Source organism: Haemaphysalis longicornis, unplaced genomic scaffold (genome assembly GCF_048455015.1).
Source record: "Haemaphysalis longicornis isolate Haplotype H1 unplaced genomic scaffold, Haemaphysalis longicornis Haplotype H1 scaffold_20, whole genome shotgun sequence".
Taxonomy (NCBI): domain Eukaryota; kingdom Metazoa; phylum Arthropoda; class Arachnida; order Ixodida; family Ixodidae; genus Haemaphysalis; species Haemaphysalis longicornis.
This window is the reverse complement of record NW_027526296.1, coordinates 694,413-710,324: the sequence shown is the minus strand read 5'-3', so window position 1 is coordinate 710,324 and position 15,912 is coordinate 694,413. Positions and strand designations below refer to the sequence as shown.

General features: G+C 46.7%; 1 protein-coding gene across 1 annotated transcript in view; it reads right to left on the bottom strand.

The window, feature by feature from the left end:
- Positions 1 to 587: 587 nt before the first annotated feature.
- The window catches only part of LOC144172283 (caspase-1-like), a 36,412-nt gene continuing 21,087 nt past the window's right edge, over positions 588 to 15,912 (bottom strand). The window contains exons 4-7 of the mRNA XM_077701031.1: positions 13,497 to 13,644; positions 9,060 to 9,235; positions 3,339 to 3,462; positions 588 to 1,211 (exon numbers count right to left, since the gene is read on the bottom strand). Of these exons, the coding sequence (XP_077557157.1) occupies positions 967 to 1,211; positions 3,339 to 3,462; positions 9,060 to 9,235; positions 13,497 to 13,644 (693 nt within the window). The 3' untranslated portion in view covers positions 588 to 966. The remainder of the gene's footprint in view (positions 1,212 to 3,338; positions 3,463 to 9,059; positions 9,236 to 13,496; positions 13,645 to 15,912) is intronic.

Genomic DNA, 15,912 nt, shown 5'->3' with positions numbered 1-15,912 from the left:
TATTATTATTGTTTTTGTTTTATTACTGTCAAACTTTGTTGCTCTGCCTGTCGTGTGGCCTTTACGACAGGCAGAGCAACATAGGCATCTTCTTTTTTATTTTTTACCTATACCCAGGCTCCGCCTGTGCTTTATTTCTGTCATTTTCACTATTTCAATTTGTGTGTGTCTTGTCGCTTGTTTGTTTCTTGCTATATGTTTCTTTTATTTTGTTTTCATGTAACTACCCGTGCGCCAGCACTCAGGCCTCTGTCTGTTCCTGGGCACGTAACTAAACATGATTGATTGATTGATTGATTGATTGATTATTATTATTATTATTATTATTGAGCAGGCAGCGGCACTTGCTGCACAGTACGCAGCTTTCAGGCCTAACGGAAGGAGCCCATTGTCAAACAAAAGAGTTGGAAAACGTTGGTTACCAATTCGTTTATGCGACTGAGCGTTTAGAAAAAAAAAAAAAGAGACCAAGGAAACCGCAGGCAGTATAAAATGTACTTCCAAAGAAACGGACCCCAGTATTGCGGACACACTCCCTCGATGGCCGCATCGCCAGCTTCATCACCCCCAAAGAATAACACCGCAGATGTTCGTCGTAACAGTTTTTAATGCATTGTAAACATGTTTGAAGAATCACACTTTTTTTTGACAGGTAGGCAACAACCTCTCGGGAAAAGGGAAGATTTCAAACTAAAATTTGTGTATTCAATCACCTTGTACTTCCCAGCTTTAATTTTTCCAAGAAATATCTTAAGCACCTATGATACGCTTTGAAGAAAGTTGAAGTCTCCTAGCGCTGTGCCGATTTGCGCCGGGCATTGTTTACTGGTCTTTCTTCTTTGCCTGTCCAGAGCAGTTCTGAGCAATTCCCGGGTAACTCAAAACTGCTTCCGTCATAGACATTCTACGGGCAAATGAAATACGCTGCTGCTCAGAGCTGCCCTGAGCAGGCAAATAAAAGAGACCTTACGTTTGGCGTATCTTCGGCAAACGCACGCGACGGGTTAGAGTCGAGGTCACGAAGGGCACTTGCTTCGCGCCATCCAAATAGTCGTTGTCGGGCTTGTGGGCCTCGCGGGAGAGTGCCACAATGCGGCACGCTTCCGTCAGCAGGGCGAACAGGTCTTCGGATCCACTGCTCTTTTCCAAGACGCAGCAGACGGCTTGCACGAACCACGAGCCTTTCACTCTATGACTCCAAGATAAGTAGCCTGCGCAAAGTGGTGTAAAACACGCAAACAAGGAGCCTTCTCTTGTAAAAATGTACTCTTGCCAGCTTGCCACTTTTATGCTGCAAACTATCCTTGAAGGCATCTAGAGTTTAAAGGGGCATTTAAAAAGAATGTAATTAATAAATCAGCTGAACGAAGCCGTGGGAATATTTCGAACCAGTATGGAACCGTTGGAAACGAAAGAACTGAAGTTATTTTTGTACCTTCAGTGCACGAAAAAAGAACCCAGGCCGCCAAGAACACCAGCGAGCTTGAACCCAAGCCCTTCCACAAGCTAAAGTTTGCTGGGTCTGTAAAATAGTTCCGCCATGAGTCAGCACCTGCTTGCCCTGAGTCAGTCCCTGCAGGGCGCACACGTTTTTTTCTCTCTAGCAACTTTGGTTAGCGATACTCTAAGCAAGGCGTCGACCCCGACTACAAAAGAAGAAATTTGTGTGAAGTCGACCCTACCTTCAGGAGAAAAAAAGATTCCAGCGATTGCTGTCATCTAACGGAACTTCTTAAGTACTACTTAAATAGGCTGTTCACTTCGGCAACCAGCATTTGGAATACAGCTACATGTTTATACAGGGTGTCCCAGCCATGATGCACCAAGATTTTTAAGAAGAGCAATGGCGTTACTCAAACATAGCCCAGTGCATAATATTTCCAATACAGTGGAGTAGCGGCCAGTAATTTTGTTGTTAATGAGATATAAATAATTGTAATTAATTATCTAACTCAACAAGTACCGTTCTAATAATTAAAGTGTCAAGGATGCACTGGTAGGTATCAACGAGAGGCATCCAAGTGCAGAATTTTCAGCGACAAACTAATTGCGTACTCATTTATTCTGACTGATAAAGAAACCCCGCCAAATATGAAAAATACCACGTGACGGAGCTCCCGTCCGCATAATGAAGCAGTGACATCGAACAGGCCACCTCTGAGTTGACAGAATCAACTAAAGAGAAGAGACTAAATAGAGTTTTTGCCTGATCTGCCACACACTCCCCGTGAAACCTGCTGTTGCTGCTTCTTCTATTTATGACATTGTCAACGTGATGCGCTGTTTCTTCGGGCGTGTGACAGGCAAAGCACGCAGTTGCTTTCAATCAGCTTATTTGACGGCGCTGGTTGATGAAGTGGGTGGGAGAGCCGCCACGTGGTATTTTCATATTTAGCGGGGTTTCTTTATCAGTTAAAATAAATGAATACTCAATTAGCTCGTCGCTGAAATTACCGCTGTTAGATTTCTCTGGGAATTACCTACAAGTGCTTCCTAGACACTTTAATGATAAGCGCAGTACTTGTCAAGTTAGATATTCAATTGCAATTAAATAATTAAGTCTCACTAACAAAAAATTACTGGCCGCTACTCCACTGTAGAGGAAACATTATGCTCTAGGTTTTCTGCGAGTAATGACATTGACCCGTTTTAAAATTTTGGTTCATGATATCTAGGACACCCTGTATATGTCTGCCCGTACCTTAGTGCCTGTGTAGAGCGCTGTTGATTCATTTCGTCACGATATACAAACGGGCCTATTTTTTCCATGCCTTTGCCGTAATAGAACTCAAATTCAACACGACGGTGGCAGGACTGAATGGCAGAACTCAAAGTCAGAACTCAAAGTCAGAACTGAAAGTCAATGGCAGAACCCCTGATGGCAGAAGTCAAAGTAATGAATCATTATGAGAAAGTGCACAATGTTGAGTATGATGGGGAAAGGGATTGCCAACCGATTTCTGTCGAACACACGTTTCCTAGTACATATGAAGGTGGTACTTTTATATAGCAAAGAACACGTAAACAATTCCAGGTAAGCTGGAGGACGTAATTTTAATCTGCCGTCAAGAGTAGTGGAAAGAGTAGTGAAAGCTACAAACGTATATGACAGTGTCAAAACCATGGTGCACATGCTTTTTTGATTCATGAAGTCGGTTTATGAAAGCTTTTCAAACTCAATCCCTGGCCTGCCGCGAAAGCAGACTGACTGTACCAATAGGCGCAGTTCGTGCCAAAAGAGCCCAACTGAACCGGTTAAGCGTACTGCAGCTTTGCCCTCGGAGTGATGGTATAATGAGTTCGCTTATGCTGCCCCAAGCATGTAAGAAATCCCTCACCTGGAACCGTCGAGTAGGCCACAAGGAAGTCGGCGTACGTTGGTATACGGCAGGTCGGTGCACAGGAGTCGGCTCTGTCGAAGGTGGCACTTTTCCCCTTGTCAACACGGTCTCCACGACAAGCCTTGAGAGACGAACACAAAGCAGATTAGTTTGTTAGGCGAAGTGTGGAGTACACGCCGAAACTCGTTATGCACCTCTATCTTCTACTTTCTTTCGCAGGGTACTTTGATAATCATCTCTTGGTTAAGCACTTGGAATCGATTGTAATGTGCAGTACGTGGGATCTGTACCATCGCTAAATTTATGGAGAAGCAGCAGCAGGAGAAGGTGAATTTTTATGTGAACAAAAAGGTAATGGGACGGGGATGTGATCAGCCTCCGATATCCAGGAAGCAGCTAGCGTCTGCCGTATCCAGGGTTCATTGCATCAGGGCTTCTTGAAGCTGCGGAGTCGAGCTGGTCAGCGCAGACTCCTACTGCTCAAGAAATGTCGGGTAGATTGTGCAAGCGCTAAGGACGGAACGCAGAAGGAAAAAAAAAATTCACAGCATATCCACGGGGTGAATGATGATGAGTGGGCGAAGCTCCTGAGGGGAAATCATCGGTAAAACCGTGACTCTTCAGTGAAAGTTCGCCCACTACATCTGTGTCCGAACGTAACGTCTAGAAAGTCTCGCTTAAACCGCGCGTCGGCACCTTGGGGCTGAGCTCGCCTGATGCGTTTTGCAGACGCCTCACGAGCTCTCCCTGCATCGGGGTCTGCCTGCCGATACTCGCGCTTTCTCGCCGCTTCCCGTTCTCTGACGTTTTGGAGATCCTCTTCGCGCCGCAGCCGTGCCGCTTCGCGTACGGCAGGGTCCTCGCGCCGTTGCCGTGACGCTTGGGCCTCTCGTTCTCGAACGCTGGGATCTTGGCGGCGTCGTCGCGCAGCCAGACGACACGCTTCGGCCTCCCGCTCTCGTACGGCAGGATCTTGGCGGCGGCGTCGCGCAGCTTCACGGAGCGCTTCTGCCTCGCGGGCTCGCACATCTGCAGCCTTATCCATCGGGCGACTCCGAGCGCGCGCCAAAAGCGAACGGATTTTATTACAACGCTCCCCGCCATCTAGTAAACAATCCAAGAACTAAACTAGAGGTAGCCACGCCATCTAGTAAACAATCCAAGCGCATCTTTTCATCATATACAAGTACCGCCATCTAGTAAACAATCCAAGAACTAAACAAGAGGTAGCCACGCCATCTAGTAAACAATTCAAAAACTAAACTAGAGGTGGCTACATACATACGTCGAGGATGGACAGACCCACGCCCTAAGGAGCTTCGCCCCTAAAAGTTCACTCATCTCCACGAAGTGAATCATGACGAGTGGGCTCTTACCGTGGGCTCTGACCGTTCTTACCGTAAATCACCAGTGGCATTGCCCACTCGCGCATGTAAATGAGTGACTACGCGTCTGTGCAACTAGTATGTACAATTCCAATCCAATCCAATTCGATACAATTGAATCCAATCGAATCTAATCCAATCTAATCCAATCCAATGCTCCTCACGCATGCGCAACACTGTGCACACGGACGCTGAGGGTCAAGCCACGGGCAAAGCGAGATCCTAAGTTACTTCGCCCCTAAAACACTGGACGAATGCTAGACTTCAACTGATATTTTTACTACACACGCATACACGCTAGGTCGTCGGTGCATGCTCCAGAAAGAAAAAAAAGAGAGAAAAGAGAAAACAAAACCGCCTTATTTACGCGTGTCCGAGTTACTCTTTGGTTTAAGTACCACCCTTCTTTTTTGTACAATGTCACAGAAGGGGTGCTGATACAAGCGTCGTCATCTTGAACAAGTCGATATGCCTCGTAGATCTGTCGTTCACGTTGGCTACTTGATCTAGACTGTGACGGAGAACCTTGTCGCTGAAATAGAAGACGGCAGCAACATTGCTGAGAAAAATCAACAATCTGAAGGAGCGAGACCGGTGGTGGTCCCTTATATTCATCAGCTCTCGCATCACCTCAAAAAGGTGCCAATGAAATGCGAAGTTTCTGTTGTGTTTTCGGCTCTCCACGAGTTGGCGGGAATGTGTCATAAAGTCAACCGTGAAACGAAAGGACCCGAGGGCTCAAAGAAGCACGCCACGCACTTTGTGCCCTGCTGTACTGGTGTAGTCTATCGCATCCCGCTGCCCTGCCGTAAATTTTACATTGGACATACGGGGCAATGTGTAAACGACAGGATTAGAGAGCATCGCTAAGCACTAGAGGCTGTAGTTGGAGGGGGCCACTTGGCTGATTGTTGTCGCAGCTGCAAATATACTCCAGCATACGAAAAAACACAGCTTTTGCGTGGATCACGTAGCCCAGGTGAAGGAGAAATCTTCGAGGCATGTCGTATTGACCAAGAAGGCGACGCGTGTATCAGCACCCCTTCTGTGGCATTGACCAAAAAAGAAGTGTTATTCGTGAACGAAAGAACAACTCGCAAACGTGTAAATAAAAAGGTTCTCTTTTTTTCTTTTCCTTTTTTTTTCTGGCGCGCGCGCCGACGACGTAGCGTGTATGTGTGCTTAGTAAAAATCTTAGTTGAAGTCTAGCGTTCTGCATTCTGTGTTCCGTCCTCAGTACTATGTACCCAGTATCCCTTAAACGAACTAGCCCAAATTTTCGTCCTTAATTCCTCAAGGAATGGGTTGTTAAACAAACAAACAAACAAACAAACAAACAAACAAACAAACAAACAAACAAACAAACAAACAAACAAACAAACAAACAAACAAACAAACAAACAAACAAACAAACAAACAAACAAAAGGCTGTTGAGGTTAGGTAGGCAGGATAAGAGGACATGATGCGTCGTAAGGGGTGACTTGCAGTGTGGGCAGTTGGGTGGGACAAGGGATGGTGAGATTTTTGGGAGGTAAGCTGTTTCTGCTTACAGCCCTCGGAGTAGGCGTGCTTGGTAATTTGATAGCGAAGGGGTGCGGGGCAGATGCTCTTCTTTTTGTGTGTGTGTAAGGTGAGAGTGTAGAAAACAGCATAAAATGAGTCACACAAATCTTACGGCAAGGCACCACATAACCTTCCAAAAACAATTGAGCAAGTTGCGGTATATGCTCACAAACAATCCACTTGATTTCTACCTGGAATATACTTTATTTGGCGGCAATTCCCTGTTGAGCTGCCGTACGATTGCTTCTAATGTATACATTGACAGGGAAACTCGGTGGCCTTGCCCCATCAACACCCATCATAATCATAATAATCATCATAATCATCATCATGGAAACTGGCGGCTGGCAGCAACCAGTCCACTCACCCTTCCCTTAAAGGGGCTCGGCACCACTTCCGATGAAAGCTTTCACTCTTTCCTTCCCGTGTGTCGTCAGATAGCTGTTGCTATCGCTAGCACGGATCGGCACTGCGTGATTTGCTTGTCGCAGCAATACGCCCTCCATTTCTGCTTTCATTTTGTGCCTGTATTCTTAAAGTGTCTATTGAATGCCTTCAATGCTGCAATTAAAAAAAAGCCGGCCAATAGCCGCTACATCACTGTAGTGACGTAATTCGAGGGGTCAAAGAACGCCAAGACCAGGAAAGAGGGAAAAATTAAAACCTTTCCACTCAACGTGAATGCTGTCGGAAGTGCAGAGCAGTTATTCGTCATAATTGACTGTAGCGCCGTTATCCGCTCGATGCTACCACCCAACGCAATTCACATTTCCCGCCTAAGCAGTGCTCGCGCACCCCTTGCCTGAAACTGCGCCAGCGGGAGTTCTGTTCTTTTTGTGCTTGCTTTTCCTCCCGAACGTGCCGGCGTTGTACTGCCACTTATTTTGGCTTACTATCAAATGTACCTGTAGTTTTCTTCGCGCTAAACAACGGGGAGGTGTGTGACAAGCGCTAGCGGTTCGCGAGTTTCGAACGCTTATGACTATATAAACCGCTTGGCTTCCGAAGCCTCTGGGTTACGCCGCAATGACTGCTGCTACGACACAACACCGTGTGGCTCTACTTGAGTCCTGCGACCGATCTACAACGACAAGGCGAGCCCCTAAAGTAATCTACTCTTAAAAACCTGTGAGCAAGTTCATAAGAGTTCGGATGGGCATATATTGATAATTTTTGGCTGAGGTACAGCCGCCGGAAGAATTTTTTAATCATATCGTTGGAGCGTCGACCTGAAGGTGGGTCAGCGCTTTATCGTGGTAGAAAGAGGCGGAACGAAAGAGACCAGATCGTACAGTTCGGAGGCGCAAAACGTCCCCGCCAGTGCAATTGACGCCTGCTACGGTGTTCCCGTAAGGGCGACACAACCCTTTCCGTTCGTAATCAGCTGCCTATCTTCATTGCCGTGAACAAGGTGTACGAGAAGTGACTGTCACCACCCGCCAATGGAGATCGTCGGTTGATTAGCAGCGGAAAGGAGTTGTGTCGTGATTGTGGGAACGGCCTAGCAGACGACTGTTGCACTGGAGGCTTCGTTCCTCGCATGCGGCATGCGAACTGTGCGATCTTGCCTCACTTGTTTCGCCGCTTTCTATTGTGAAAAGGTGGCTGACCCACCCACCAGTCGACGCTGCTGCGATATTATTTTTAAAAAATTAGGGATCGGTGAAACACGAAAGTGAAATGTGCAGCGAAACCTGCAGCTGAGCGTGATTTGCAGGTCGGTGGCTGTCTTGTGGGTGTGCTTGGCGAGCGACGTCGTACTGGCGGGTCACTTCGGCAAAGCTGTACTGCCGTCATTTCCGTGACGGATATCACGTCTCTGAAATCTTGGTGTATCTCGGCATAAAACACTTTCGTGTTAAAATATAAAACCTGAAAACAAACAACCACAATTATAACGTACTCTTTAGTACTAAAGGCTGCTTCCCCGCCAGAAGACCCTTTGTGCAGGCGTGCAGCCTTTACAGGCCGCCTGCTTCGTTGTGCTGGCGTCACTTCCGTGACGGATATGTCGTCAGAGAAATCTTTGTGTATCGGGGACTAAAACACTTGCTAAAAATTAAAGCCATTCCATTCAACATGAATGCTGTCGGAAGTGCAGAGCAGTGATTCGTCGTAATTTACTGTCGCGCCGTTGTGCACTCACTGCTACCACCCAATGCAATTCGAATTTCCCGCCTCCGCAGTGCTCGCGCGCCCCCTGCCCGAAAAAGCGCCAGCGGGAGTTCTGTTATTTTCGTGCTTGCTTTTCCTGCCACACGTGCCGGCGTTGCACTGCCACTTTTTTCGCTTTCTATCGTAAAAAAACCGACACAACGAGAATTCCTAACTAAATGAACGCGGGCGCTGCGGTGTAATTACGTATATATTGCCTCAAATGTACCTGCACTTTTCTTTGTGCTAAACAATGGGGAGATCGATGTAAGTACGACAAGTGCAAGCGGTTCACGAGTTTCGAACAGTTATGACTATTTAAACCGCTTGGTTTTCGAAGCCTCTGCGGGACACCCTGCGACGAGAACGCTGCGCCGCCTGATTCCGGCAGTCGCTTGATATCGAGCGTTACAGCTAGCTACGACGGCAAGGCGAGCCCCTAAGTACTCTGCACTTAAAAGTTCGGTGGCTGTACCTTGCTACCCACAATTAGTACTGGATGTGTGGGTTGACTACGTTCCGCAAGCATTGAAGATCTCGGAAAAAGTAAAAAAAAGTGTTGCAGGGTTCTTTTAATGCCGTCACTTCCGGGGGTACGGAGGAGTTAGCACACACCTGTATGAAGAACAGCTTTGGTTTTCCGAGGAGCCCTTTGTTTTCGCGGAAGGGGCTCATGAAGTTCTCCTCGGTCATCTTGCCGCCATCGAAGGTGTACAGGTAGCCCTGTTCGATGCCGTGCGTCAGGATCCAGCAAACAAAGCAGTCGTCTTGGCTGTAGTCCTGTTCTCCAACTGCATGGCAAACAACAGACTTGCATATTTTCTACGAGGGTGGCCTCTGCAAAGTTGTTTAACTTCAAAAATAAAACGTCACAAGTTTAGCCAATTAGTCTTCTGCCAGTAAGTACTCATCCAAAAGGAGTGTGCGCCACTTGCTTAAATTAGCCACCTCAGCACCAATCCCACAAGAAGATCGTGTTTGCGTTAATATATTTTAGCGTGTTTCTCCTCGTAAAGGTTGGCATGTTGGACTAGTTGGTTCCATGTCGAAAAAACACCGCGATACGCTTCAAGAAACAGACAGAGAAAAGGCGGCAAAGCGCCGAACTCGCCGCTGTAACTTTATCAGAAAGGAACACGCATTTGTACAAAAAACATAACAGTCGTGTAATCACTTATCACAGAGAGCAAACAATCAACCCCAATTTAAATTACGTATACACTGTTCCACGTGCGATGATGCGCAGCCGACAAATGTTAGATTATGCTTTCAGACAAAAAGTGCAATTAAAAAACAGAAGTATACATAACAAAGGATCTTTCCCCATTAATTCTAGTAAGAAAATCTTCGAATATCTTTCTGGCTTTGTGGCGTTTTTCCCATGCAACTGCTGCGGTGTCTTTAAATGCAGGGAAGCGACCACATTTTAAACCATGCTGCGGAGCACGTGAGACCTCACAACCTTTTAAAGAACGCTTATGCTCCCTGAGTCGAATGTTAACGCATTGGAATGTTTTCCCAATAGAAATGTTGCCCCACAAAAATGATATCGAACACGCCCCACGAACATTGTGTCAAGGTGGAAATCTCGACACAAGTTTAACACTGCACAATCCCCAGTAGCTGTAATTCTGTTACCTTCCTAATTACCGTGCCGATTGTTTCTCCTCATTCCTTTGGAAGTGAGAACAAAACATTTTCCTCAATGGCGGCCAGCTAGATTTTTTAACCCATGGGTCATTCTGCATACAGAACGCATGAATTAGAAGTGTTTTTTCTCCGACTCTGCCTGTATATTTACTAGCAGAAGGGGACCGCACTTTGCACAATTTTGCACTTTTCTAACGTGTATATGAACAGCATTGCTGCAGCAACCAGCCGCCCCCAGTATTTTACGTGGAAAAAGGATTTGCATATCGACGAAAGCACGACTTTTCAGAAATAGAGCGTACGAAAGAAACGGCTATGTTAGCGCTCGCAGTTTCTGGGTTCTCACAATGAAAATTCAGCGCCTATATACTTCTTTGACCTAAAGCTATACCCCAACCAACAAGTTTAACATTAAGCAACAACCGCAGATACAGGAACTGAACCTGGGCAACCGTACTGGTTAAGACCGCGAATTTGTTCTAAGAGTTATTCTGAAAACGCGCGGCCTGCTTCTTACCGGGTTCAAGTTTCGTTTGATTACGTTTACTAGTGTCATTTATACCTTTTCAGATCTAACCTTATTCTGCTCCTAACCCTTCCGTGATCCCTGCTCTGGGGCTTTGCCCTAGCACACCAAATTCCTGTACAATTCCGATTTCGTGCTTAGAATAAAGTCAATCTTGTTTTAAGGTGCTCATTACATACACGTTTTTCGTGAGATCACAGAGACGATACATGAGCTAGGCTATTCTTGCTACATATTTCAGGGTTTCGCACTGCAAGTTCGCCTGCCTGAATCTCTCTTTCTTGCGTGCGAGCATCACTCACGCGTTACTCGGCCCAGTTACAAAGAAAATAGGTGATCTTCATGGCCTTAACCTGTCACAAATGTTATGCAGTATCTTATTTTGTGTGTTTGATATTTTCGTCATGTGAATATTTTCGCGCTTTTCAATAAAACTTTAGTTAATAGTAGCGTTCCGTCCCGTTGTATTTGTTTTTCGTGGTTTTTTTTGCGCTTCATTTCACCATGAATCGTTACCAACCCCCCCCCCCCCCCCGGCTTTCTTTGTTGCCAGAATTATCGTTTGTTATGTTACGTCGCAAACCTCCATAAGGATTTTATGTAACAAGCGTTCGTCCCCGGTGGCTTGTAACGAGGGTATGCGGAGGGCGTTCATCCCCAATTGGTATGCGGCAGCTGGCGTCAAACCTGTACCTGCAGTATGGCGTATGACGGGTTTTAAGTTGACTGGCACGTCGTTAGGGTGAGCTTAAAGGAGAACTAAGGTTAAGGCTGAATATAGGCCTAACATGACACCCACTCAGGTGGTCTGGCCAGTGTCGATGACAACAGAAGCTTACGGCCGATTTACAAAGCAGGGTTACGTTTCCTAGACTTCACAGCACTGGCACTTCCCGCAAGCATGTAGCGCCATCTAGTTAGCTCGCTTTCAACAGGCGACGTTTTGAGATTATTTTGACCAATTTCTGGAAATAACCCGCTCTTCGAACGTCCTACCTTTGAGGTGTAGTCTCTAGCTCCAATTGCATAATGGTAAGTCCGAACTGACGCACTTCTAAAGGCTTTTTCTAGTCGTGATTTTCGCACATCGACGGGTTCTAAATGAAGTGCACACAATTTTCGTTAACAACGGTGGTTCGATATGCTTTGGTTACTTTACGTGCAGTGTGCAGCCTCCCAGCGAAATTAATTGATGCTTTGCACGGTGCAGGATGTGCCACTTCTGTACCACTGGGTAAATGAAATTTCGCATTTACTAAGTCCCGTTTCGGTTGCGACGTGAACTTATACACTGCCGCAATTCCAACGCACCCACTCAAGAGGAGCGGCCAATGACGATCTCATGGCACCAGCTGTCGCGAGAAGTTCGTGGCCGATTCAAAGCTTTCACCTTGGCTATCACAGCAGAGCTATCGCCCATTCAGAGAAATTGGGAACTGACTATTACAGCAGTTGGCAGGGGTTCAAAGCCGGTTCGCCAGTTCCGATTAGCAAAGACGTGAAAATACCCACCCACATACATGCTTGCACAACTCAGTGAAAACTGATGCTCACGCATTCTCACATACAAAGGATTTGCGTCCGCAACTGCTTTGAGTCAGAATCTCCCATTACGATCGTGTTATGAATGTTTAACTTATTCAATGCCCATACGACATTCTCGTGAAATATGTTAACAGCCTCATCTTCGTTGGTAGACGTTTGTGAGTAAATTTGTACTACCTTTAACTTGTACGTTGCAGTTAGCGCCATCACATCTGCCACAATCCTCTTTCAAATGCTGTAGAATTCGTTCCATATTTTTTTATTTCTCTTTGTGGATCAGCAATCCTACCCGTAGTTTTCTTCTTAGTCGTTACTACTCTCCGTCTCACGATAGTCAGTGGTTACGTAGTAAGAGGTCTGTAGCATACGTGAAAAACGAATGCGGGAAGTCCACAGTGGGTTCGGTACTTATGACCGCCGAATTCCACTTTGACCGCTTTGAACTGAGTGGCGGGATTGGGCGCATCGCCACTGCTGGCGAATTCAGACCGCCTGGGCTTTCGGCGGCGGGCGATCTCGCTTTTCCCACAGGTCTGCACGACCATAGATGATGGCAGTGAGAGAAGAAGCCGCTTGGCACTTCGCCTCACTCTAAAAGCGGAGAAGCATCAGATCTTCTTACTTCGGCCAATGGCGAAAGTGTTGCTTGGACATGGCCAGTGCGAAAACTCCCCATAGTTATATCCGTGGGTAAAACAATAAGTCAAAGAGGGTAAGATAACATACTAGGAAAACTGTCCTAGACGTCGCTGCAACACGTTAATGTGTTCGCGGAATTGGCGCTAGCCTATACACGGTGACGATGGTCATCACGGACCCGTCGTCATGCAGCCGCTCTGCACGGCACGAACCATTCTTTGCGCTTCAGGCGATACCGCGGAAACCGGCCACTCGGCCACCGATTGCAGTTAACAATTGATGCTGATTCACAGTGGTAAGCAACGACAATAACGTCGAGGTTTGCTTGTAGTGAGCCATGCAGGCTCACTCACTAGATGACACTGATTGCGTGCAATAGGGCAACAACTCGGGTGCTTCTCGCGCTCAGGTTTATTTTTACACACCAGGAACTAAAGCCTGTTTTCTAGTAGTAATGTTTATTACTTCTATCACTAGAAAACGGGCTTTAGTCTGTATGGACTGTTATTGTCAGTTTCGGTTTATTTTATTCCTTCTGATAACACGTAAGCTACTTGCGAGCAGCCTACAGGACGACATGACCTACACGAATGGAACATGTGACAAAGCAGTGGATTCCAAACACGGTCGCTACATTTACACGAGAACTTTCACCGTGAAGGCAGAGAACATGTTTGGGTAGTTCAACTCACGTTTTTGCAGTTCATCAAGCGTTCTTGCCCGTGTTAGATCGCTGTAGAGGATGATTTCAAAGCCAAGTTCGCTGAACCGAAGGGTGAGATCTGTGACGTCTTGATCTGTGCCCGTGCGCTCCATTAAGCCCGTTTGGATTTGAAATACCTGTGAGATGCCATGCAAATGCCGACAAGAATTAGAAAAGTAGTTCGACTACAGGGGGTGTTCAAAAATTTCTCATTGAACGACGCCTACACGGCACGTGTTTAACCGTTTCAAAAGCTATAATGTGCGTCCATGCAATTCGACTTCAAGTAAATTTTATAAATTTGCTCGGAATTCTTCACCCCGGAAAGAGTAGAATGACAGAACTGGAGCGGCAAAAATGACAGCTAGTTGAAAAGAATGAGCTCAATGCGCTCCGGACTCTTTAGATAATTTCGTGCCCTAAAATAAAAGCTCGCAAATGGCGTAGAGTTGGACTTTTTCCGCCACCGAAATATGCAAGGTAAGCCACCCTGTGTAATAGCAAGGTCGTGATTTGGGGCCACACCGTGAGCCCGTGTTTGGCACCACTTTATTTCTTTCAAACAATAATATATATACATATATATATATAGCCAATCAGAATGGGAAATGAGGGGCTCGTTGAAAATAAGACAGAAATAAGAGTTGGCAGTCAAGAAAATCTCGGAAAGCAAAGAGGAGGATGTGGTAGGTCATTGAAACAGATAAAAAATTTGGAAAGAAAGAAAGTGGAGAAAAAATGCCCGCCAGGTGGGATCCGAACCCACGACCTCCAGAATACCGTTCTGGTGCGATAACCACTACGCTACCGGCGGGGCGATTTTCCCCTCCACTTTGTGGGGTATTATATGTTAAGGTATTTTTGTTTCCTGTGCTTGGGGGTGGTAGCCAGCGGGGGTTCGGATCCCACCTGGCGGGCATTTTTTCCACTTTCTTTCTTTTCTTTCTTCCCAAATTCTTTATCTGTTTCAATGACCTAACACATACATCCTCCCCTTTGCTTTCCGAGGTTTTCTTGACTACCAACTCTTATTTCTTTATTTCTGTTATATATATATATATATATATATATATATATATATATATATATATATATATATATTGTCACGAAGACAAGGTCGATGCAGTTGTCTTGAATGAGAAACACGTTTATTGGAGCGAACTTGTGCTCCCCTAACAACTCGAAAGAATACAGAGGCGGCGAAGCAGCGGTCAACAAAGTGACTTGCACAGGCGAGTGGCATCGAATCGAATGCCCCGGCGTCCTTTCTGCAGGCTTTTTATCTTTTGGCGCGCGTGGTTCTCGAAACGTCGATTCGCATAGAGAACATAGTAGATCCAAGAAGATTATTCTGGGCTGTTCACGTTAGATGGGAATGCTCTCCCTATCACAACAGATAACACATGCGGCACAGAAAGAAAGAATGGAACACGCGCTTCCCTTGGCGCAGAGATAACACAGACCGGCGCAGCCGGGCGGTAAAAGCAAAACACAAATAAACAAACCCAATGTATGGTTCGCGGCATTACCCCCCCTCTAAGAGTGGATCGACCCGATGCTAACATAAGCGACAGTCCGAACAAATGAAAATAAAAGTTCGTCATCGTCCGTAGAAAGGTTTTAAGCGAACCACGTGGACGACTTCAGGCCGCGTGCGTTGTCGTGATGTGCCGGAGTCACCATCGGGGATCACTTCGTAGGTGAGTTGGCCAACACGTCGTAGAATCTTGTAGGGTCCGAAATACCGTCGCAGGAGCTTCTCATTGAGTCCGCGTCGTCGGATGGGAGTCCAAACCCACACACGGTCCCCTGGGCGGTACTCGGCGTCTCGGCGTCGGAGGTTGTAGCGGCCCGCATCCACCAGCTGCTGGTCCGTTATACGAACTCGAGCGAGCTGGCGGGCCTCCTCCGCACGTTGAAGATATCCGTGGACGTCGGCGTTGAGGTCGTCGTCTTCTACGTGCGGAAGCATGGCGTCGAGCATCGTAGTCGGCCTTCTACCGTAGACAAGCTCGAACGGCGTCAGCTGCGTTGTCTCCTGGATAGCCGTGTTGTACGCAAACGTGACATACGGGAGCACTTCGTCCCAAGTCTTATGTTCAACGTCAACGTACATTGACAGCATATCTGCGATTGTCTTGTTCAGACGTTCTGTTAGTCCGTTCGTTTGGGGGTGGTACGCCGTCGTTCTTCGATGATCCGTGTTGCTGTAGCGTAATACTCCTTGCATCAGCTCCGCAGTAAATGCCGTTCCGCGGTCTGTGATTAGGACTTCCGGGGCTCCATGTCGCAGCACAACTTGGCTTATAAAGAACTTCGCCACTTCTTGTGCAGTCCCCCCCGGAAGAGCGGCGGTCTCTGCGTAGCGCGTCATGTAGTCTGTCGCTACGACAATCCACTTGTTC